This window comes from Pempheris klunzingeri, chromosome 8, assembly GCF_042242105.1.
Source record: "Pempheris klunzingeri isolate RE-2024b chromosome 8, fPemKlu1.hap1, whole genome shotgun sequence".
NCBI lineage: Eukaryota > Metazoa > Chordata > Actinopteri > Acropomatiformes > Pempheridae > Pempheris > Pempheris klunzingeri.
The window spans coordinates 17,836,549-17,861,262 of NC_092019.1; the positions used below are offsets into that span (position 1 = coordinate 17,836,549).

The 24,714-nt window shown below is 41.0% G+C and overlaps 4 protein-coding genes across 8 annotated transcripts; 3 read left to right on the forward strand and 1 right to left on the reverse strand.

The window, feature by feature from the left end:
- The first annotated feature begins 544 nt into the window (after nt 1-544).
- Nucleotides 545-6,679, forward strand: kel (Kell metallo-endopeptidase (Kell blood group)). 4 transcript variants are annotated; one of them, XM_070835577.1, is made up of 18 exons: nt 545-642; nt 1,882-2,179; nt 2,259-2,564; nt 2,705-2,826; nt 3,413-3,571; nt 3,684-3,755; nt 3,866-4,054; nt 4,146-4,306; nt 4,404-4,521; nt 4,620-4,715; nt 4,819-4,917; nt 5,009-5,086; nt 5,186-5,292; nt 5,381-5,470; nt 5,564-5,631; nt 5,818-5,978; nt 6,065-6,154; nt 6,236-6,679. In XM_070835577.1, exons 1-18 carry the CDS (start codon nt 616-618, stop codon nt 6,380-6,382), a joined length of 2,388 nt encoding a protein of 795 aa, XP_070691678.1. In that variant the 5' UTR covers nt 545-615; the 3' UTR covers nt 6,383-6,679. The 4 variants fall into 4 exon arrangements, with proteins under 4 accessions (XP_070691678.1, XP_070691676.1, XP_070691677.1 ...); XM_070835575.1 differs by having other exon boundaries at nt 5,009-5,292; XM_070835576.1 differs by lacking the exon at nt 545-642 and having other exon boundaries at nt 1,755-2,179.
- Nucleotides 6,680-9,872: 3,193 nt separating this feature from the next.
- Nucleotides 9,873-12,032, reverse strand: emg1 (EMG1 N1-specific pseudouridine methyltransferase). The gene is made up of 5 exons (XM_070835810.1): nt 11,872-12,032; nt 11,621-11,722; nt 10,662-10,803; nt 10,321-10,526; nt 9,873-10,240 (listed from the first exon to the last, which is right to left on the reverse strand). The coding sequence occupies exons 1-5, from the start codon at nt 12,019-12,021 to the stop codon at nt 10,127-10,129; spliced, it is 714 nt and encodes a 237-aa protein (XP_070691911.1). The 5' UTR covers nt 12,022-12,032; the 3' UTR covers nt 9,873-10,126.
- Nucleotides 12,033-12,294: 262 nt separating this feature from the next.
- nop2 (NOP2 nucleolar protein homolog (yeast)) lies at nt 12,295-19,375 on the forward strand. Of its 2 annotated transcripts, none has more exons than XM_070835855.1 (16): nt 12,295-12,363; nt 13,143-13,273; nt 13,831-13,873; nt 13,960-14,024; nt 14,351-14,697; nt 14,941-15,172; nt 15,291-15,490; nt 15,619-15,708; nt 16,723-16,810; nt 16,936-17,076; nt 17,510-17,649; nt 17,754-17,843; nt 17,950-18,072; nt 18,193-18,290; nt 18,375-18,511; nt 18,605-19,375. In XM_070835855.1, exons 2-16 carry the CDS (start codon nt 13,165-13,167, stop codon nt 19,039-19,041), a joined length of 2,340 nt encoding a protein of 779 aa, XP_070691956.1. In that variant the 5' UTR covers nt 12,295-12,363; nt 13,143-13,164; the 3' UTR covers nt 19,042-19,375. The 2 variants fall into 2 exon arrangements, with proteins under 2 accessions (XP_070691956.1, XP_070691957.1); XM_070835856.1 differs by having other exon boundaries at nt 14,351-14,593; nt 15,038-15,172.
- A 734-nt stretch (nt 19,376-20,109) lies between these two features.
- ing4 (inhibitor of growth family, member 4) lies at nt 20,110-24,670 on the forward strand. The gene is made up of 8 exons (XM_070835294.1): nt 20,110-20,161; nt 20,646-20,717; nt 21,631-21,797; nt 21,937-22,051; nt 22,168-22,279; nt 22,414-22,558; nt 23,764-23,825; nt 23,953-24,670. The coding sequence occupies exons 1-8, from the start codon at nt 20,125-20,127 to the stop codon at nt 23,990-23,992; spliced, it is 750 nt and encodes a 249-aa protein (XP_070691395.1). The 5' UTR covers nt 20,110-20,124; the 3' UTR covers nt 23,993-24,670.
- The last annotated feature ends 44 nt before the right edge of the window (nt 24,671-24,714 follow it).

The window sequence follows — 24,714 nt, forward strand, 5'->3', positions numbered from 1 at the left end:
AATTAGAGTTTGTCCTATTTGTTTTTGCCACCGTACTCTCTGTTCGGCCTCCATGTGACACTCGTGAAACGTGTGTCCTGCCAGACGCTTGCTGATGTGTTACAGGACACCAGGCTGCTCTATCAGTTCTAAACAGCCATATGTTGCACTGATAATGGCGAAAGCGGACATGTGTGCATATGCAGCTAAGAGTGTTTACTTGTGGAAGTGCTTGCCCTCATTCAATGCAGTGTAACAATGTGTGAGTGGACCAAATTTGTTGGCCTTCACTTACCGGCCTCAGCTTTCTGCTCTCAAGCCTTTGACAGTGTAGATGGAAGGGTGGGGGGGTGAGTCTTTATGTTGAGTTTCATCTGGTTTCACAAATCACAAAACGTCCACATACACGTTCCACAGTACACCCATGATCTTGGCTTGACTATCTGGGCTCGAGAGGAGAGTAAGACGTAGCCTGCAAGAGTTGTTTTTTATCAGTGTCAGAAGAGGAGAGAAGAGAGTGATGAAAAGAGATAGAGAGCTGAGACGACAGCTGTTTGACGGAGGGACAGCATGAGCAGAAGGCACATGTGAAACACAGAGGATGCAACACGCCGGAGAAACATCCATATACTAAGAATGAGTGCAACTCCAATAGAGCTTGAGGTAGGATCTTTCCAGAAACAAAAAGTTGAACATTTTGTAATGAAGCTGAGTTTACTGTGTTCACACGGTAATGAGGCAAATGTTTTAGTGGCTGCAAACTGGAGCAGAGCCATTTATGTTCCTGGGAAATGATATTCAAATAATGTGGTTTAGTGGTGTACTCAAACTGTGCTGCCTACAGTGTTGGATGCCAAAATACAAACTAATATCTTTTTTTATCAGCATTTTTTCGGTATTATGTATCTACTTTTTTAGTAAGACAGAAAACATGCTGTAAATAGAAAAGCTGCTGGCCAATATTAACTTTGTATGATTCTACTGTACTTTAAAAGTAATACTAAAAAAGTAAAGTACATCTCAGTTGAGATGTCTAAGTATAAAGTAAAGTGGTTCAAGCTACTGTCATGGCTGCTCTGATTAAAAACGTGAAATACATGAATATCCACTCAGTAATGCGTTTCATATAAGATAAGATCAACTTTATTGATCCCGAAGGAAATTACTATATCATGTGGCAGCTATTGATTATGTTTCATGGTAAAATTTAAACTGAGTGGACTCTTACTAGCGAGCAGTGTTGGTTGCTGAAAGTAGTAGAACAGAAATTCTTCGGTGGTTCTTTGAGGAATGAGGAACTGAGAGGCTTCGCTCTGGATATTAGGAATCACTGTTGAGTGTTGCGGGCTCAGTTCAATTAAAGATATGTGATGCAACATGCCCAGTCGATGACTGCACTCATATACTCGAACCTTTAATGTAATCAACATGGCTTATTAATCATGATGTTTTTGCGTGATAGTCTTGTAGATTTATGATGGCATAGCCTGATGTTTAATCTGTACATACATTGCATTCATTATTGAGTAAAAAGGCTGTGAGTAAACATCAGTAGTTCCCAACCCTTGGATCTGGAGTTCCCAAAGGGCAAGACAAATCTAAGGTGTCACCAGATGATCAATAAGGCAGGAAAAGGGAAGAAAAATTCACTAACTTTTACAGGCTTTTCTCAAATCTTTGCTTTTACTTGAAATGCTGGAGATATTTATTAAAATCAAACACCCTGAGAAGGGAACTTCACTGATTGGTTAAACTGCTCTCAGCTCAAAGCAGCCTGTAATATGAGGCACTGGATCCTGGACAACAACAAACCATGTATACTTCTATATCTCTAAAAGTGCTATGGTATCTTGGTTGAGCCAGTTACATTTTTTTGTTTCCCTTGCTCACTTCCTGCCTCAGCTATCAGTCCAGCCATCGTCACAGCCAGAACCTGAGAGGGGCCTTCAACCTCCACCTCTGTTTCAGCTGCCACTCCCCACCCAAGATCCCTCTGAGACCCATCAACAAACCCAGCTCCGGTCGGAGCTACAGCTGTCAGAGTCTAACCCTGATCACCAGCACCAAGCAAAGCCTGTGTGGATACGCCAGCGAAGGCTGCTTCTGTTTTTGGGGTTCTCCTTCTGTGCTGCCACTCTGGGACTAATTTGCTATATGTATAAGAATCCTCAAAATAGGAGCAATAACCAGGAAGGCACTGGTAAGCCTCAAGTGAAACACGATCGCAATGAATCTGGAATCTGCCATTTTGTCTTACTCTTCTCTCACTCTTTCTGCAGAGACTCCATGTCTCTCCCCAGCCTGTCAGTGGGCCTCAGCCCGCCTGTCCTCGTCTGCCGATCCCTTCACGCAGCCCTGTGATTACTTCCTGTTCACATGTGGATCTGACAGACTTTCACCAGACAGTGGAGGCGGGGGGAGACAAAGAGGTCAGGGCATCCCTGGACATCCACAGAACCGGAGGGGAAACGCTGTGTGGCCAGAGAGGAGAGGAAGAAGTAAAGAGATAGAAGACAGAGGGCTGAGAGAGGACAAAATACTGAACAGAAAAACTGTGCTGCTGCAGTATCTCAGGGAGATTTTAGGTAGGAGTCTGTAATCAAAATATCCTCTAATGTATAATAGGTTCTGCACTGTATTGCTTTAAGCACTCATATTTCATCGTAGGAGAGTTTAATAGATGAATGTATTGGATGAGTTGTGTTTTTCTTGATCTGTCTGCCAGAATCAAACGACAGACCGGGAAACACAGCAGTGCAGAAGGCCAAAGGATTCTACCATTCCTGTTTGGACACCAAATCCATAGAGAGTGCTGGTGCAGAGCCCTTCCTCACACTCATCCAGAAAGTGAGATAATTATCTGCCCTTACAATAAGGGCCTTGGGCTGATAAATAGGATTTTCAGCCACATGCGCAGCATGATGATGAAGCCTAATGATTTTGATTACCCTTGGACTTTCAGACCTCTAGCGCCACCATGAGCTTCACATTTGTGGTTTTTGAGTGAAAAATATCTCAACTGTTGCCATGTAATTCATGCCACACACATACATGCCCCCCTCAGTACACACTGAAATCACTTTGGTGATTCACCGACTTTTCATATAGCCACACCATCAGGTCAAAATTCTAATTTGTCCACTGCTTTAGTTTATGATGAAACACTTAAGGCATTAAGCTCAAAGCCTCACAGTGCACTATTATTACTTATATTATTACAAGTAATTTGTTAGAACAACTGATTTTTCTGTTTGACAAAGGTATTTAGGAGCAGTACCTCACATATTTCTCCTGGTTGTCTCAGATTGAACATACATTATGTGTAAAGGGAACATGTTTAAAGTTTTGTCTATTGTAATATCTGTGGCCTCATTACTTCTGATAATCCCTGTTTGTATTTAATCTGTCTCCATCGCTCTCTCTCTCTGTGCAGCTGGGAGGCTGGGCAGTGTCAGGCCAGTGGAATCAGACTGATTTAAACTCAACCCTGAGTCTGCTAATGAGAGACTACGCCACTTTTCCATTCTTCAACCTTTATGTGGGCAAAGACCCAAATGACATTGCCCGCGGGACAACCAAAAGATACATACAGGCCAGTATCCATTAGGATAATTTGTTAGTCCTAACATGCTGGCAGGAGCACTGACAGAACAAAGTAGACTTTTGTGTTGTTGCTTTAACTCAAGTGTCCTCTTTGTCAACAGATTGATCAGCCAGATCTGTTGATCCCGATTGAATGGAACAGCAAGACACATAAGTCTCAAGCTAAAACGCAGGTTGATGTCTGTGCCAACTAATCCAAGAAATATGCTTTAATGAAAACAATATTCTTCCATCCCTAATGCTAATGCATTCTGTTATCGTTGTCTTGTCTCTTTTCATCCAGACGCTACGTCCTTTCTTGGCTTCATGTCAGAGGTACCTGGCCCTGTTGGGGGCCCCGCCCAGCAGCAGCATGATCCACGTCGGCACGTTCATATCTCTGTCCTCCGAGCTTGCTGTGGCCGCTGCACCTCTGCACTATCGCCTGTCGAAAGGGCAGCTCTATCAGCGCATGACCATCAAAGAGCTACAGGTAATGGAGGAGGAGGCTGCGTCACTATATAAACACACACGCACTGAATCCACTGTAGTGATTGATTTTCTTTATGTAAATATGTCAACAGAGCCAGGCCCCTGCCATCGACTGGTTGGGCTGTCTGCAGGCTGCTTTCCGTCCACTGTCCCTGATCGAAGATGATCCTGTCCTTCTGCATAACTTACCTTACATCGTGCAAATGTCCCGAATCATTGGCAAATGGCTGAACAAGCATGAGCTGAGCACCAGGTACTGTAAGTGACACAAAACAATGCACAATAAAAGATGTATGGGCTTTTCCTTTCCTCTGTTTTGACCTTGTGTTGCCACTTTGTATTCCACTCAGCGGCCCCCTTCATACTTACATGGTCCTCAATCTGCTGCACACCCTGACGCCCGCTCTAGACTCCAGATTTTCGGAAACCGCAGAGAGTTTGTCTGCAGCTCTGGGTAACACTGAAGAGGTGAGTCAACACAGATGTAGCCATCTGTACTTGTTTAAACCATGACACCTATGAGTTGGTTTGTGGAGTCACATCTTCACTATGGGCCTTTTTACCAGGTAGCCCCTCGCTGGAAAGACTGTGTGTTAGAGACTGAGAGAGGATTTGAATTAGTTCTTACAGACCTTCTCAGTGAGAGGACAGCACACAGAGAGGTAAGCAGCCATCACGGGGGTTGAAGACATATTGAATTAACCAGTGATTGAATTTTTACAGCTGCTATGTGTAAGTGTATTTAAGTTTTTTATTGTTCAACAGGCGGAGGAGATTATTCAAAATATATTTTCATCCTTCAAGTCCAAATTACATGAACTCAAGTGGACAGATCAGGAGTCTCTTCAGTTCGTCATGAAAAAGGTGTGAAGCAAGACTTGTTAGTGTGCTTATTATTTTTTTGAGACTACATTTTGTTGTTTTGTGATATCAGTAAAGCCCTGTCTTCCTCCAGGTTCAGTCTTTAATTCCAAGACTTTGGACTACAAAAAAGAGCTCTAGTGAGGCTGAGATTGACCTGCTTTTTTCCAAGGTACACTGCAGACCTAACCCACCTAAAACCCACCTAAGCTCACTTAACTCCAGCTGGAAACAAACAGCACCACTGACTCTATCACCTGTATGTTTCCAGGTGACGGTCAGCACACATAGCTTCTTCTCCAACTACGTCCAGCTGCTGTCCTTGTGGCAGAGGAGATGGCGTAAACTCTTGACCGAGGAGACTGAGGCGGTTGATATGTAAGTGTCCGCCGCTAATCTTAAAGCGAGAAATATGAGAAATATGAATACTTAGAGCATGTGTTCAATCTTTTCTCGCTTCTCTTAGTCTGTCTGTCACACCGTTTCTCCGGGGTAATGAGCTCCTCTTTCCCATGGGAATGTTTGTCCCTCCTCTCTTCCATCCTACCTATCCTAGGTAAAGTGGACACCGATTTTAAAAGCACCAATAATGTTTTTTTGTCCACATTGGACTTATTATTGAGCATTATTTGGTTTCTCTTTTTAACAGGGCAATGAATTATGGTGTAATGGGTTTCCTAATTGCAAAAGACATCCTCCATCTGATTCTGCCCGACAGTAAGAGAAGCTCACATTTGTCCTCCACCCGAAAAACTGTACTTGACATCATGTTTCAGTTACATACACAGTTGATTACTTTAGTCTTAACAATATACTGTTTGTAGACATCAGAACTGCCTTCTTCACACTCCACTTACAGATCGTATACTGCAAAATCATATCGATCTCTCTGTTGTGGTGTAGTTTACTCTCAGAGCCAGACGGTGCGTGCTGTGGGGGATTGTGTGTGGGCTCACTACCTCACTGTGACAGAAAAAGCAGGCCGAGGTGGAGTGTTTTCTCTCACAGCGGCACAGCAGCAGGAGGCGTGGGTGCAGTACTCTGCACTGCAGATAGCATTGCAGGTGAGCAGCCATCTTCGGGCTTTAGTCTCTGTGTGGACAACAACATGAAGTTCAAACATCCACATTTTGTCCACGTCTTTCCTCAGGCTTATCATCAGAGTCTAAAGAACCATCCGAGAGACACTTCCATCTCAGGACTATCACACACTCGTCTGTTTCTCACATCTTTTTCTCAGGTACTGTGCTTCTATTATTAGTATTCAGCGTATTATCTCCTTTCCTCTCAACTGCTGATCCCATAATTCATTGTTTTCCAGGTTAACTGTGACTCAGACCCATACCATGAGTCCATGCCCTTGGAGCCCTCCTTCCTGATTACAGTCATTTGTGCCAAATCTGATCTATGTCCTACAAGCCTGCAGTGCCCCAATAAAACCCAGCAGCATTCATTACAAACATGCTGAATACACTCCTCTGAGGACCAGCTGGTTTTGTTTTTCTAGTTACTGATTATTATGGATTGTCTAGCAAACTATTGACTTGGTGCTGTGGGAATGAAACACACTGTGGATCTTGGCAAACTGTTGTTACAGAGATAGTTTATATGACAGATATTTATGGTGAGAGTAGCTACAGTTTGAACAAGCCGTGAAAATACAGGCATTTTTTTGTATCATTATTGTTCAGAAAAGTTTGCATTTCAATAGGTTGCACAAGCTGTTAAGTATCCATGTAATTGAAATAAATATTTGAAAAACTTGGCTCCCTTCATGATTCACATTATCAATGTAATAATCAATTAATATAAATCAATCATTAATAACCATAATCAATTTAATATACTGCCGTGGTAAAAACCTATTAGTTTTAAATGAGCTGTTATTTAAGCTACAGTTCAGTTCAGCAGTCACATAGCAACTAACCAAAGAATTGTTATTTTTCAAAGTAAATCACAAAGTTACCATTTGAAAAATCACAACCAATTGTGCCCGTCAGACTTTCCAACACTTAGCTGGGTAGTTTTCAGGTTTCTTTCTGAAATATGAAATAGGCCATCAGCTAAAATGAGGAGGAAAGCCACAGCCAAGAAGGCTTCACCCTGCGCCGCACAGAGGAATCCTAATGTCACCATTAAAGCCAGAGAAAACACTCCTCTGAGGGTGATGAAACAAATAGGGAGACCTACTAAAACACCCACCGGGAAGGGCCTTGGTAAAGCAGGGGCCAGGCGTTTGGGCAGACTACTGAAACGAGCCATCCAGAGCCAGAGCCAGAGCCAGAGCCAGAACCAGAACCAGGACCTGAGGTCCACAGTCAGGGGCAAAGTTTCTCTACCGAGTGAGTAACAGCTGCTGTCACTGTAGCAGTTAGCTGACTTTAGCTAGCAGTTAGCTAACTGTAGCTAGCTGATAAAGTTGGGTAACTTTAGCTAGCTAGCCAATGAGGTCACAGCTAACAGCTAAAAGTAAAAATTTTAGTTAAAAAATGTTCGTCTTTTGGTTAATATTTGAACTTGCTCCAGCTAACATTTATTATTTTATTTATTATTGTTATTATTATTATTATAAGACTTCTGCACTTGTGTTTGAAGTGTATTCTTATACTTATTCTTTTGGAGTTGTGTGTAACAAAAAGCAATTTCCCCCTGGGGATTATTAAAGTAATTCTGATTCAGATTCTGATTGTGATTTAACCTAAATGGGGGAAATGAGGGAAAGTAGCTAACTAGGTTAGATACTGTGCTTGAGTACAGTTTGAAGGTAATGTTGCTTAAATATTTAGATACATTTTCTGCTACTTTACCTCCACTAGCTAACATCTCATCTTTTACGCCACATTAATTTGATAACTTGAGTTACTTTGCAAATTCAGATTAATAATATAAAATATAGTCAACATCAAATTTATTTTACTGGTGTTTAATCATGGACAAACATGAAACTTTATTTATCGCTTGGTGAAATTCACAAGCCACTGGTAGCATCATATGGGCAGTAAGTGTATAGAAAAATAAGTCCTACCATTACCAGCTGCAACATTAATGTGCATATAAATGTATTAATAATTTTGATTCAATAATGTTCATCAGCCTGAATGGGATGAGTACTGCATGAGTACTTTTTGTACTTTAATACTTTACTTGTTAGCCTCTACGCTGTGATGAGTACTTCCACATAAGCAAGGAAATGATCAGAGACCTAATGTGAGGGCAGATATTAAAATATTGATTTTTTTCTAAAGTAAAGATGGTGCATTTTTAAATATATCAAATAAAATATATAGTATCCATCAATTTCATTTTATTCAGTGACACGGTCTGTGGCTACATATTTCCCAACATGAAGGCCCTCCTGCTATCACCTTCCCGTCTTTATTGGTCTTTCAGAGACTCCTGTTCGCCTTTTCAAGCATCAGATTCAAACCAAGGCTGAGAATGCACCCAAGACCAACACTGCAAAGCCAGCCTCACCTCAAGTCTCCCAGCTCATCCTCAGTGTTGTTTCCCAGTGCAAACACAGAGGTGGCATCTCTATGGCAGAGCTCAAGCAGACGCTGGCTGCTGGAGGCTACGATGTCACCAAGAACAACAGGCGGGTGAACGTGGTGACCAAAAGGCTGGTTGACAATGAGGCACTCGTACGAACTACAAGAAATTCATCATTCAGGCTCAACAACATGGTAAAAGAACCTCTGCTTTTATCATTTTATGTATGTTTGCCTGTAAATTTGATTGACAAACAGTAGGGCAGAATTTTTTGCAAATTGATGCTGCAATGCTCTGTACATGTTACACATTTGCTGAAACATGAAACAAAGTGAAACATACTTTAGTTTTTATCTATTGAATTCAGCAGCAGTTTTCTTCCCCATGTGATGCAGTGACTGTGACTTTTCCATTTCATATACAAGTTAGAGACAACAGGTTTGTATTGTCGACAATAATCCAAAAGTAATTGTAATTTCCAATCTTTTATTTTCTACAAAAATCAGAAACAGACAGACACAAAGCAAGTAGGGACAGGAGGTGAGAAATCCCTAAAACCCAAAGGAAAGCCGAAGCAGAGCAAAGCAGCCAGCAAATTCCCCAACGGAGTAGAAAAGTTACAGAGACGAGTCAGGAAGAATCCCAATCCAGCAGCCAGATCACACAAACCAAAAAGCAATACGCGGAAACCAGCAGCCAGATCACACAAACTAACAAGGAAGACTCGTAAACCAGCAGCCAGATCACACAAACTAACAAGGAAGACTCGTAAACCAGCAGCCAGATCACACAAACTAACAAGGAAGACTCGTAAACCAGCAGCCAGATCACACAGACTAACAAGGAAGACTCGTAAACCTGCAGCCAGATCAAACAAACTAACAAGGAAGACACGTAAACCAGCAGCCAGATCACACAGACTAACTGGGAAGACGCGTAAACCAGCAGCCAGATCACACAAACCAAGTAGGAGGACACCTAAAGCAAGAAAATCGCCAAAGCCAGAAGGGAGGAAACACAGATCTGGAATTTCCCGAACAGCACAAGTTCGGAAGGCTCAGAGGACTCAAAGACGTCGACCAAAGCAAAACCAGCATCTGTATAAATCTTCCTGGAAAAGACAGCCAGCAAGGAGGGTCCCTAAAGCAAGACCAAGATTAAAAACACGGCAACGCAGGAGAGCTCACTACTATTAGAATTAGCATTTAGAGTAATTCATGGTGAGCTGTAATAAACTCAAACCTTTGTGGCAACCTGAAATTGTACATTTCCTTTTGATGCATCAGCTCTGTTGAAAAAGTATTTTCTTATTTTCATTTTACACTTCCATGTTCTTGGGGAAATGTCATCTTTATCATCTCATAATATTTTGCACATATAATTTCTTTTTGTGGATTCTTCTCAGTCTATATGAAACAAAATCACTCATTATTTAGTCATATATTTTAATGTAACTGTATTGATTGGTAATCCAAAACTCAGTGGTGCAATAGGTAATGGCATAAAAAACATGAAAAGGGAACGCCGGGTACAGAAACCTATTATACAAACACCATCATACAAATACACACATACAGTGTGTAACAGGATACATGTCTGTAGTCCATCAATGTACTATCAATGGAAAAAACTTTCAGCCCAACGTTTTCATCATATCCATTCCTAGTCCATTGTAAAATGTCCATGTACTCTTTTCTCCATGCCTGCCTTCATTGACAGTTTGTCACAGGACGCCCCACACCTCCTCAAAGGCAGAGCACATCTTGGCACAGGTCAATGCTGCAGACAGAGGGTAGTTACTGATGGACACAGTCTTCTCTGTGTAGTCCACATTCACCTAATAAAGACAAAGAGGTCAGTTACAGATATTTGATGTTAAAAGCAGTAAATCGGCTACCATCTAGAGCCTTTTCTCACCGCTCCATGCGCAAATGCTCCGATCACCACTGCAGCCGGTCCCTCTGGCACCACAGTCCGGGGGCAGACGGCCTCTCCAGAAGAGAAGGAGGTGCTTATGCGGGGGCAGCCAGGAGGCAGGTGGTCAGACACTGGGTTCTTAATCATCCTCAGAAGCTTCTGAGGACCGTCAGCAGCTCTGACACTCAGCTTGTGCAGCAGCTGAACTACGACCGGAGAAAAGAAGAAAGAATGATAAGAAGATGGGTGAGAACAACTGCATTTTGTACTTAAGCTGCACAAAGATCAACTCTACATATATGTAGTTTATACACAGGAAGCATTCAACATTGGAAGTTTACCCATAAGGCCACAGAAGCGAGAGAAGGTTCTCGGGATGCGGGTCTGCGGGTTGATTTCTATTAAGGCGTTTTTCTCTGTGTGGATGTAAACCTGCAACAGGCCTGCCCTGTTCAGTGGACTGTCCATCAACATGAGCAGACACTGGAATAAGGAAACAAGATGTTCAAGTTAAAATTTATTTATGTGGCACCTTATCACAGGCATGTGTCGAGGAAATTTACATGAAGAAATTGCTTGCTTGTAGACACAGAACACACATAAAAACATACAGTATGATGTGGTTATGTGCTTGATTTAATCAAATATTTTAAAGAACATCGTAGTAATATTGTATTGATGTAGCTACTTCTCTAAAGAGCTGACATCGACTTAAAAACAGACAATCTGACATCATACCATAAAGGTATATCTGACAGACCATGGTAATTAGACTATATTTAGATTAGATGAGACGAAATTTTTAGTGGAGGCCAAACAACAGTGGATTTTTGACGTGATGTCTGTATTTGAGGTTTTAAAAAAATTGCGGAGGACATTTCAGTCAGTATGGGTGTCTCAGTTTTAACATAAATACAGGATAGACAAACATTTGATGAGGATGCTTTAAATTCAACTTTTCAGTGCTCTTTGGTGGACAAACTATGTGAGTGAGACTCTTTCTATACTAGTGCAAACGGTCACAGCTGTTCATTTTTATCTGAAACATCTGCAGATATTAAAATATGTGTGTTAAGCTAAAATCGGCCATGATGATTGCCAATATATCAATCGGGCTCTACATGTTTGGTTTTTTATCTCCAAGGTTACTGAAGCCTCAATCCAAACCTCTGAATCTCTGCTCATATTTCAGACTTTTCTTCAGTGATTAAAACAGCAGTGAACTGAGAATTCAGCCTCTCTGTATGACAGACGTAAGTGAAGAATAAAGTTGTATGTATTATTCTGAAAAAGTGCTTACCTGATGTGTGATATCAGGTCTTATATTTCCAGGATTCCTCCCACTTTTGACGATTATATTTTTGTGTTGGTCACAGTTTAACAGCTCAAAGGTTTTTCCGACCTGAGGAACAGAAAACATGAAAACTGACTGGCTATAAATGAACTTATTGTGCTGGTTAAATGCAGACGTGTGGTTCTGGTGTCACTTCCACTTGTAGCAGGCAGGGGCTGCATCACAACAACACAAACACACAAACCCAGACGCTTTACCTTCACTGTTTCTAATGATGCCCCCTCCAGAACAACAACCAGTCTCCTCTCTGCCATTCGGTCATGCAGACTGCGGAGGTGTTTGGCTGCTTTTGGTTCATATTCGTCCAAATGTTCAAGACCACGCTTCTTCGAAACAGGCTCCACCATGATGCCTTCGACCGGACTGTCGCAGAATATGTGCGTCACAGAAGAAGTGCGCGTTCACAAGGGGGTGCTCAGTAACCAGTTAGCGCCTTTAAATGACATGAATAACTTTTTGTGCAACCATTGTAAGCTCTGTAATAATGGGTTTGGTGTTTAATATTAGAAACTGTGTCTCCTAAAAAGTCTTTGAGTGTGTGCGTTTGTGTGTGTGTGTGCACGCGGATCACCGTCAGCTGGTCACTCGTGTGCGCCGGAAGTTCCTTTACAACGTGTTGAAGGAAAGTTCACGTGTGGACATTTTATCTTACACCGTGCAGGTTGGGTTAAATAGAAACACATTAAGCGGTGAGTATGTGAAGAATTGTAGCTGCGCTCATTAGTAAATACTCAGTCAGCGTTAATAACTGCGTCCTTCAGTTAAGGTAAATTAATGTTCGGTCTGTCTTTAATGTCACTGCAAAAGAGCTCAAGCCTATGAACGTCCTATGATTTTACATTTAGGTTAGCCATGTCTCTAGCAAAGTAATTTCGAATCCATATGGAATAATTTGAAGGAAAATTATGTACCTCTGGTGAACTGATGAGTTTGAGAAACTGTTTTCTGTTGTGTATGGCCTCCCTCCTCATCACTCCTCAAGTAAAATCTTTGTAAGTGTTTATGTCTTACAGATGATCTCACATCCGAACATATACCTTACTTGTATTTTTTTTTTTTTCTCTTTTAACAATTAATTTTTATGTTACATTGCTTGAGGTTCAAGCATATACGTACATAACCCACAGTGTATTTGGATTAGATTCAGAGCTTAACATCTGGTCATATTTTTGTAGTTAGTGGTCAGGTAATCCTTCATTTAGTTAAATAATGATAGTGTTTCAGGGATGTTGGATGGATTTTACTTCAGTACAACATGCTGTAACTTACTGTATGTGTAGGTACATGTCACACTGTGATGTGACATGTGACTGATGTGAAGTTCTGCAGCCATCTACTCACAGGCAAATGAGTCCCACCACGACACAACATGGTCTAAAGACGGCTCTAGCAGTGACCTCTGATCACATACACTGACATTGTGCACAGGTTTCTAAAAGATGAAGCATTATTCTCTTCTGCTTTTCAGGTTATTTGTTTAGCTCGGAGTCATGGGGCGAAAGTTGGATCCCACCAATAAGGTGAAGAGAGGCCCGGGGAAGAAATCCAGGAAGCAACAAGGAGCAGAGACAGAGTTGGCCAAGTTTATAAATGATGAGGGTTCGTACCAAGTCTTAAAAGTTTGGAAAATGTTTAATTTTAACTGTAATGTTTTCAAGGCTGAATTTGAATATACTACTTCAAAAATGCTTGATTTTTCAACATAATCTGGCCTTTCATCAACATAATCACAGGTATAAACCAAAAATATTTTATTACATGAAGTAAACAGGAGAAATGTTGTGTCTTGGCACCTCTCACCAGATGGTAATCATGACCAAAACATACTATCAAAGTTAATTTAAAAACCTGGTAAAATAAACTGTGATGTTATACATTAATTACAAAACTTTAATTTTTGCAGTTGCATTTAAAGTAGCAATTAAGATGTGACGATAAGGCTTCAAGAGTCTGGAAAGTTTTGGTTGAGGTACCTTGAAAGTGCTTGAATTTTACTCTTAAAAAGCTGCACGAACCCTGAATGAATGATGATGATCACTGCATCCTTTACATCAGCTGGTTTATGAAGACACACTCTGTACCGTTGCGTTTAACACCAGCCGTTTTATCTTGCTGACTACATTATCATCAACGTTATGTTTCTTTTCTGTTTGCAGAGGAAACCGGAACAAAACGGCTGTCGAGTCGAGGCAGGAAAAGGTAAGCAACTGACTGGCCACATGGCATGAAACAACATTTTTGTGTTTACAAGTTAGAAGTTGCTCATTCGTATTGTCATTTGACAGAGCTGCAAAAAGAGCCCAGAATTTGAAAAAGCCTAAGGATGCTACAGAGGAACAGTCCAAGACAGGTAAGCACATCAGTGTCTGTGAAGGTGGTTGTGACGTTTCCTTTTTACACAAAAAAATGGTTACCCAGTACCTGCAAAGAACTGAAGGATGTGCATGCGTTGGCTGGCAGTTAACAGAAAAATTTTGGATGTGGTGTTCTGTGGGTCTAAGAAATATGTTGTCTGTAGGGGAGGTTTGTGGCCTTTACAGGAACAACAGATGATTATGTTAAATGTGTGTGTGAGACTTGAAATTATGTGTCTTTGAACTGTTGTTGCTAAAGCAGTTATTTTTAATCACAGAATATGTATATACGTGGTATTTATGGTCTTCTTTTTATCTACAGGATTCACTGATGAGAACAGCAAATGGTTGACACCAGCAAAGAGGAAGCGCAAAATTGATGAACCTGAAAGTGAGGATGACAGTGAAGAACACTGGGAGGAAGAGGAAGATGAGGAGGAGCAGCAGCAGCAGCAGCAGCAGCAGAAGAAGAAGATAGAGGAAAGAAAGAAGGGTGCCAAATTGGGGGTGAAAGAAGGGGAGGACGACGAGGAGGAGGAGGATGACGACGACGACGATGATGGTGGTGATGATGATGATGAAGATGATGATGAAATGGTTGACGACTACGGTACACTAGATGGTGGCAGTGACGAAGAAGCAGCTGAAGAAGAAAGCGATGAAGAAGAAGTATGTGAAATGGTTCTGCTGCTATTTTGTTTTCTGTATTTATGACTGAAGTTTGACTGAAGTTGTGATTCAAATGTGGACATGTAACTGCAAACATATACAATCCCCGATTTCACGACAGACTCTAATTTCCCTCCCACTTCACTGTTGAAGTGCTTCAACAAAATCAGGGAGTGCAAGGGCAGTTAATGTGTGTTAGTATAATTTAGTGATGACTTTCCTCGGTTTGTGCTCCCCATTTAGCTTCTTCCCATTGAGCGTGCAGCCAAGAAAGCGAAAAAGCTGAAGGAAACCATGGCTCTAGGGAGTGATGACGATGATGATGATGATGATGATGAAGTGGAAGAAGATGATGATGATGATGAAGAGGAGAAAAAATCAGACGCTGACATGGATGAGGAAGACACTCTACAAACCAACATAGATGAAATGGAAACATTCAGGCTGCCTGGACCAGAGGAAAGGGAGAAGGAAGGTGACTGAGTCTGCAGTTGTTGTTTTTGTTTTTTTTCTCAGTAAGATAATTCTTTTTTTTAAAATAGCAAATTTAAGCTAAATCTTAATCTAAATCCTTTGCTTATCCGCCCTTTCAGGTGTCCTGCCTCTAGACCTGAAGACGATCCATCAAAGAATAAAGGACAACATTGATGTCCTTTGTAATTTCTCCCAAAAAAGGGAGGAGGGGAAAGAGAGAGCAGAGTACATCTCTCTTCTGACGAAGGATCTCTGTACCTATTACAGCTACAACAACTTCCTAATTGAGAAATTAATCGACCTCTTTCCTCTTTCAGAGGTGGGTGGTTTTTATTTATTTGCCTGGAGGAAAGAAGGCATATTCACATCAGTGAAATCCTGACGTTCTTCTCATCATGATTAGATCTGACTGATACAACCCATATTAATTGTTTGTCTTGCTGACAGCTGGTTGATTTCCTTGAGGCCAATGAAATTCAGAGACCTGTCACTATTCGGACCAACACGCTGAAAACGAGGAGACGGGATCTTGCACAGGTAACGGCTCGGGATATGAGAGAGAGAGAGACCAAATGTCAAAATTCATATTATAGGCCAGACATGTGACCACGGGTAATTTGGACTAACAATGTGAATGAAATCAATAGAAGAATATCCAGATATCAACATTGTAAAAGACGCAGATGTTTATAGTTTGGCTTTGCTTATAATTCTATCTTTCAATTCAATTCAATTCAATTTGTATAGCCCAATATCACAACAGAGTGTCTCATAGTGCTTTACAAAGTTCACTGAAATAAACAAGTGTAAGCGAACAAACAATCTAATAAAGAGTCCAGCAGTCGATGAGGCCAATGGATCAGTCCGGTGGATCAGTCCAAGGCATCACCTGCCCTTTATGACCCTCCTTCTTCGGGAAGGAAAAACTCAAAAAACCCAGTGGGAAAAGAGAAACCTCTCGGAGCACCACAGTGAAGGAGAGATCCAGCTCCCAAGGATGGACAGGCTGTAGCCTTGGACAGACGCACATCCATTGGCTGATGGAGAACCACATGAGCAGGACCAGGACCAGGATCCACAGGAACCCGAGAACCACATCAGCAGAACCATGACCAGGATCCACAGGAACCAGAGAACCACATCAGCGGGACCAGGACCAGGACCCACAGGAACCAGAGGACCACATCAGCAGGACCAGGACCAGGATCCACAGGATCCACAGGAACCTGAGAGATGAGAAAGCACAGAAAAGCTCCGGGGAAGATAGCAAGTTAGAGGCAGACATTTGGCTGACATGAGACATAATGATGAAGAGGAAGAGGAGGATAGAGAATAGAGGAGCCCAGTGCACCATAGGAGTCCCCCGGCAGTCTAAGCCTATAGCAGCATGACTAGGGGCTGGTCTAAGGCCTGAGCCCTTAAATATATGCTTTGTCAAAAAGGAAGGTTTTTTATCTTTGACCCCAAAACCACCACTGAACACAATAACACAACACAACCTCCTCATCAGATGACTAGTAGTAATGTCTAGTGCTTTTTTCCCTTGTTTAGGCGTTGATTAACAGAGGAGTGAACCTGGACCCACTGGGGAAATGGTCTAAAGTAGGTTTGGTCATCTATGACTCCTCAGTACCAGTAGGTAAGTGTCATTGCACTCATGTCAACCATCCCGCTTGAGCTATTAAGGGCCTTTACTGATAAATATCTTAAGCCGACTGCAGCCACACAAGCCTTAATAGTCATTCTTTCCGTATTTCAAAACAGGTGCGACACCAGAGTATCTGTCTGGTCAGTACATGCTGCAAGGAGCTTCCAGTTTTCTGCCCGTGATGGCGCTCTCTCCACAGGAGGGAGAGTTGGTGCTGGACATGAGCTCAGCTCCAGGAGGCAAAACAACCTATATTGGTAAGACGTGCTGCAGTTATACTGGTGTAATTACAGTAATTCTATAAAGTGTCTCAAACTGTGTAATATAGATTAAATCTGTCACTGAACAGTAACATTGATAATTTATTTATTTTTTGTGTCCACACAATGTCAGAAAATTGTGATTGTTCCCTTTTATGATTTGCGAGATCCCAACATGATTTATTTTTAATTCCTTGAAAAAAAAATAAAGTAATTGTATTTGGGAAGCTGGGACTAGTGAATGTTTGGTATTTTTGCTTGAAAAAACACCCAAATAATGAATTAACTATCAAAATAGTTTCAGATCAACTTTGTGTGGGTCGACTAATTGGTTTATTTTTGCAACGTTTTCAGTCGTTATGTAGACAAATGCAAATGAAGGCAAATACAAACTTTTTTCACATGCAAATCTGTTGAACGATACCTTTAGCTCAGCTGATGAGGAACACCGGGGTGATCGTGGCTAACGACGCCAACGCTGACAGACTGAAGAGCGTGGTGGGAAACATCCACCGTCTGGGGGTCACCAACACTGTTGTCTGCAACTACGATGGAAGGCAGTTCCCAAAGGTAACTCGCATACATCTGTAGAAAAACAGAAAAACATCTCTGTAGTTTACATTGACTCTGACGTTTTATAAAGTGTACTGACTTGTTGAAAACGTCCCCTTCAGGTAATGGGTGGGTTTGATAGAGTGCTGCTTGATGCTCCATGCTCAGGCACTGGAGTCATCGCCAAAGATCCAGCTGTGAAGACCAGCAAGGTAAAACACCGTCCACTGTTTACATATGCACCAGTACAGATACACACTTATGGGTTTAAGCAGCGTTAAACACTTTTTTCTTCCCCTCTCCTATTTCCTATTTCAGGACGAGGCAGACATCCAGCGCTCTGCTCACTTGCAGAAAGAACTGATTCTATCCGCCATCGACTCTGTCAACGCCGAGTCTCCCACAGGAGGATATCTGGTCTACTGCACATGCTCAATAATGGTTTGTGTACTGCTGTATACATCTAATCCAAACTAGTTCTGTTTCATGTTTTTCATCTTAGATTTACATGTTATTTGTGAGAAGAGAAGTTTGGGTAATGATCAAAATGTATTCCACCAGGTGGAGGAGAATGAATGGGTGGTGGACTACGCTTTAAAGAAAAGGAACGTCAAACTAGTTCCCACAGGACTCGACTTTGGCAAGGAGGGCTTCACCAGGTAGATGAGATAACCAGTGAGCGCTTTCAGTAAGTGGCTGAAGCACTGAGGGGCAAGATTAAGATTATTTTTCCTTTCTTTTAGGTTCAAAGAGCGCAGATTCCATCCTTCTCTGCGACTGTCTCGGCGATTCTACCCTCACTCCCACAACATGGATGGGTTTTTTGTGGCCAAGCTCAAGAAATTCTCTAATGTAATTCCAACTACACCAGGAGGAAAAGGTAACATTTTCTCTTATGAGCATGTGGCAAATTAAATCAAGGTGGTTATCCCGTTTAATTTGAATTCATCCTGTGCGTTTGTCATTGGTTTAGAAGATGAAATGGCAGACGCTCCTGAGGCCACGGTTGTTACAGAATCTCCAGAAGAGAAACCATCCAAAAGTGACAAGACAAAGAAGATTGTCACGGGGAAGGCAGGTGCCTTAAAGAAGAAAACCCAAACCAATGGAACAGCAGCCAAGAAAACGGCAAACGCCAGCCCGAAAGGCAAAAAGGACTTACCCGCTGGACCAAAAAAGGCAAAGATCGCCAAGATGGATGGAGAGACTGTGAAAGGGGCAGAGGCCAAGAAGCCCGCAGTGAAGACAGCTGCTGAAAGTAAAGCATCAAAGGCTGACAAAAAGGAAGGGAACAGATTTGAGAAAAAGGACGGCAGACAGAAGAAAGGACCCAAGAAGGCCAAGCACAGGATTGGAAAGAACAAATTCAAAAAGTTGAAGCACATGTTACAAAAACAAGATACAGAGTGATGATGTGTACAGTGTGATAAAGCGTTAAAGATCATGTAAGAGCTTTGTAGAGCCTCCCTTTGGACCCAGATCACCTCCCTCCAGCTAACGAGCGCTCAGGTCGGCGTGCTCCGTAGTTTCAGAGCAGTGTGTCAAGTCAGATATCTTTGTAATGCCTGCGTACAAATGAATTGGACTGGTCAGCGGCGCGCTCTCTGAAGTGTTGGGTCCTCCCTTTTTTATTTGTATTACAGAATCAGAATACTCATTATGTTCATTTGTTGGTTTAATTGCAGGGTGGGACGACCTCCATAAATCTCTGAGACATAATAAATCTTCTACGATGTTTTTCTCATCACTTGTGTCATCATTCATCAGTGGGAAGTTTTACCTGTTTTAGGTTCACTTTTATCATCCGGTTGCTTAATCGGTAGAGTTAAATATTCAAGCCTGCTGTGGAAAATACTTTTAGCACTTAATAGCTTTCACTTGACCATGGCTAATTCTGTTTTCAACAACTGGAAATGTATTTTGACATGGCAGTTTATTTTTGATTAGTCACAAGTCCAGTTTCAGATAGCTACAATTGAAATTTGACCAGTATTGATTAATTTTTGATCATCCAAACTGGCACCTTTTAGTTGAAATTATGAGTAGTCACAACTACACTGAAGGTACCTTGAATTTCAGTTCAAACTGGTCATAATGTAAATGAAAAAAAATACCCTCAATAATTCAGAGGTGAATTGTCTTTAGTTTGATTTGCCGTAAAGTTTTATTGGTTCAGTTGTCAGAGTTGTACAGTAAAAAAAGTCTTAAATTTTACATTTCTGGTTAATTGAATCTTTAATCTTTGATGTGACTCCAGTTAATATTTAATATATTAAAGGAGCTTGCCATATGCCAACTAGTATTGATCACATTTATGAGTTTGTACTTGAAAATTAAAACACACACACACACACACACACACACACACACACACACACACACACACACACACACACACACACACTGTCTTCACTGGGGTTGTCAGGGGTGAGCAAACAACCAATCAGATCGCACCATTTCAGACCGGAAGCTGTGTTGTTTACATTTTCTAAGATGGCGGCGGGGATGTATTTGGAGCATTATTTGGACAGTAAGGTTTTAATTATGCGTTACATATGTCGGAAAATATTCCAGCGTCCTTTGCTGGTTTTATACTTTGCCTTTCGTTGTGTCGTTTGGCTCCCGGTCAGCCAGCATGTTTAACAGAGTCCTTTAACCGCTCACTGACGGTGAGCGGGTTTAGGCTCAGTCTATTTGCTGGGATATCGCATCGCACCGTAGCGAAGAAAGGATGCGGTTTGAGATTGCACTGCACACATACTGTACTAGTCGTGCAGTATAACGTAGTTTAAATTATTTTAACAAGCAGTCAAGTCAATTGTCTGTGTGCTCCTCACTGTTTCGTGCAATGCTTATGAAAGCTAGCACAAGGCGCTATCGTTAATGGCAGCCGGAGCATCATCCAGCGCATATGATCAAGCTAGCCATCCTGCTTTCATCAGCGTTGCTGTTTCATGTTGATCTCACCGAAAGTAGGATTAAACTGTTTGTTGTCTCCCCCTCCACCACGCCAGGCATAGAAAACTTGCCCTTCGAGTTGCAGAGAAACTTCAATTTGATGAGGGATCTAGATCAACGCACAGAGGGTGAGAACAATGAACTGTGAAATCGCTCTGCAATTTTAAGCCTGAACTGATGTGAAAACACATGTTGCCGTCTGCACTCCTCTCAGTACTAGAGGCCTGTTACAGCACGCTACTCCACCTTCATGTCTCACCTTTAAGCAGTGTGATCAATGCTGTGGTTCCCAAACAAGGGGTGGGGATCCCAAGGGAAGTCTGAGGGGTCACAACATGATTAAAGCATTAAGAAACATTTAAAGCAATTGTTACACTAACTGATATAGTCCATCTACTAATGTTTGCCTTTTTTGGATCCTTACTGGATATTCAGGCTGCTGAAAACCCTTCAAATGAAACAGTTTAAGACTGTAGAATCATTCTTGTTGCTCAACTCATGTCCACAGTGGTGACAGACAGACATTTCTTCATTTTAAAAAGTTTGGGAACCACTGATGATACTAGTACGTTAGTAGTGCAAACTCCCCAACAGTTTCTCAAGAACAGCATTGTGGTAATAATTGACTTAGATCAATTTAGTTTTGTTAATTGTGAGTAACTTTCAGTTTCACAAAACATTCTAGCCAGTATCCTTGTCATGGTTATTATAGTTGAGTAAAACTAGATTACCAATTAGGTGTGAAAAAACATTTCAGTTAACTGAAGTAAAAATATAACTCTGATACTAGCCAGTTCCTGTATTGCTTAATGTGAGCTGTTTATAGTGATAATTGAAATGAACATTTATGCATGTTAAGCAAGAGAATATACAACTAACATTTGATTTTGAAATGTTAGTTGTTTGAAACATTGAAATTATTTTTTAGTACATTTGAGAAGTATTGATTGTACACAAAGAAGTTTTATCTCATTGGTAACAGTGACTTCACATTTGTAATGTTGTTTTAGAGTGAGTTTTTACTTTTTGTTTCTCTTTTAGATCTAAAAGGACAGATAGACTCTTTGGCTAAAGAATACACAGCCAACGCCCGGACTCTTTCCTCTGAGCAAAAGCTGTCCATACTGAGGCAGATTCAGCAGTCTTACAGTAAATGCAAGGAGTTTGGAGATGACAAGGTGCAACTGGCCATGCAGACCTATGAGATGGTTCGTATTTTCGAAACAATCACAATGTTTTACATACGTCAGTAGGAGATGTGAGTGATGGACAGTTGATAGACCCACTGTGATGCATGTACATGAAGTATGCAACACAATCAGTCCACTGAGGCTCTGTTTTCTGCAGGTCGACAAACACATCAGACGTCTCGACACAGACCTGGCTCGGTTTGAGGCTGACCTGAAGGAAAAGCAGATCGAGAGCACGGACTATGATTCCACCTCCAGCAAGGGGAAGAAAGGTGTGTGTGTGTCCATTATTATATTTGTTTTATATCATTTTATTATTTGCAGCAAGAACTGACAGGGCACCCAAAACCAAACTTGGTGGTCTAGTAAAGTTGTTGTGTGATTCCAGTTGAGTCCAGACAGAAGGAAAAGAAGACGGCTAAAACGAGGTCTAAAGTGAAGAGTTCAGATGAAGATGGCAGTCCCAAGAGTGCACAGAAGAAAGTCAAACTCCTCCAGCCGTATGTTGTGTGTCTATAGCTTATAGCTTGTGATGGCCAAGTGTTTAGATTTCATGTGTGGAATCAATCATTTTCAGTTAGTTTTAGGAGCATACTCCCATTTTCACCTGCAATACCCTTTTTCCCATCATCAGAGGAGAATTCAACAGCCCCTCCGCCAACTTTGGAAATGTGCACCCATCTGATGTGCTGGACATGCCAGTGGACCCCAACGAACCCACCTACTGTCTGTGCCATCAGGTCTCCTACGGCGAGATGATCGGCTGTGACAACACCGATGTGAGTTTTCTGCCACGGCCTCTTGTCAGTCTCACCCACATTGAGCAACTTTGGGATGTGAATTTAACCATATCTTTCTATATGTTTCTGCATTAAACGATGTGTTGAGGTGGGACTTGATATTCTGTGGGATTTGATTTGAGAATTTTAAAGTAGATGGGATAAACATTTACATGAGTTGCATTTACAGAAGAGGTGGAGAAAGACGAAGTGGAAAAAGTTTAATTCACATGTGTTTGGGCCTGTGGTGGAGGAGAGAGCTGTTACTGATCTGAAGAAAAGAGAGGAATGACAAGATCTCACAACATGGTGTTTATTACAAATACAAGTACAGAAACAAAAATACAAAGAAAGTATTGAATACAAATCACAATTGTGTACTTCAGACAATAATTAGAGACAATTGTGATTATTATTAATTATCATAGCACAGCTGAATTTATCCTCTGCAAGCTAGTGTGTGTGTTTCCTAGTGTGGATTCTGTATCTGTATTTCCTTCTGCAGGTTTGTTCATTTATAGTCTATAATAGTCTATAATCATATTTTATTCAATGGAAACTTGTTTAGCAAGAGCAGGATCCATCGGCAAAATTATGACATGTTACAGGAAGAGGAAATGAGGATTTTTAGTATAAATTTGTACCAAATGCCATTTTTGCAACGTTTTGCTTAAAAAAAAATCAAACATTATATCTAAGAACACAAAAATACATGTATTACCTTTATTGGCCATGTGATGTGAATGGCCTGTCCAAACAACATCATTTTATGAATGTATTCATTTAAATTACTTTAAATACCATTCAAATAACACAAAGGTCATCAACTGTGCGTTTATGGTACAGGCCTGAAATTGAGAGGATTGAATAAGAATAACAATAAAAAACAGAAGTTTGAATAATGATCTATATGAAGAATCATTCATCCTATGTGGAGTAGATGTACGTCCTCTTCCTTACATTTATTTCCCAGATGCTAACCACAGATCAAGAGGCTTAGGAGTCCCGCAGTCTCGTGCCTCTTCCTCTGTAGATAAGGTCACAGGCGACATAGAGAGTGATTGATTAGCAGATACCAAACTACACATGCTGTATGTGATGTCTCTCTTTGAAAAGGTTGATTTTATTTTTGACCACGTGTTTTAATGGTTTTGTCAGGATCACTTAACATTAACGTACATTATCATTGTTTGTCTTTCCTCTAGTGCTCTATTGAGTGGTTCCATTTTGCATGTGTGGGCCTGACCACCAAACCAAGAGGGAAATGGTAAGAAACTCAGTGAAATGGAGGCTTTAATGTACGATCCTGTTTTCATTGTGTGCAGTAAAGGTGTGAGTTGCCACGTCAGTCAGCTAAATGTTTTTGTTGTTTTTTTTTCGTCTGTGCCATGCAGGTATTGTCCACGATGCTCCCAAGACAGAAAGAGAAAATAAAACATCTGGAACAAAACGTGGACTCTGATCAGATAGAAAATGAGAAGAATATTTCTTCATTAGTTACTAGAATTTTTGTTTCTCATCTTCCTTAACATTTGGTGCTTTTTCTTTTGGTTTACGTAATTTGCCTTGGTCTGATGCAGTGTGTGTGAAGGAGCCAAGTCATTACAAATGTATTTAAATATTGTTTGTTTTTTTAAACAATTAACAATTTTGTTTGTTTTTTTTAGTTACCTTTGGTGCTCTTATTGTGACTTCTTTTTTTATATTTTGCTTTACGAGTGAATAATAAAACACTACAACCGCCCCTAATGGTTTAACAGTTCCACATTGTCACAATACTTTATACTGAATTCACATTTGCATTGAAGTATTTTCCCTGAAAACTTGTTTTGCCATGGATCCTTTTGTCTTTGTTGTATAGGTAGTTTCTTGTGCTTAGCCTTGAAACACTAGTTTTATTTTTCAAGTATAACAAGAGGGCAAAAGAACACGAGGACAAATGCTGCATCCTGACAGTATTAGTCATATGTGGTAGTGAGTTAAAACATTTCATTTTAACATTTGATTGAGTGCTGAATAGAAAGTAAGACATTTTGTGAAAAGTATTGTCATTTCTGTAGCTGAAACATTGGTACAGGGGAGAGGGGGTGATTGTGTTGTCAATCATTTGAATACAGCTACTACCTCAAAAAGCTTGCCTTTGTGCTCTTTGTCTC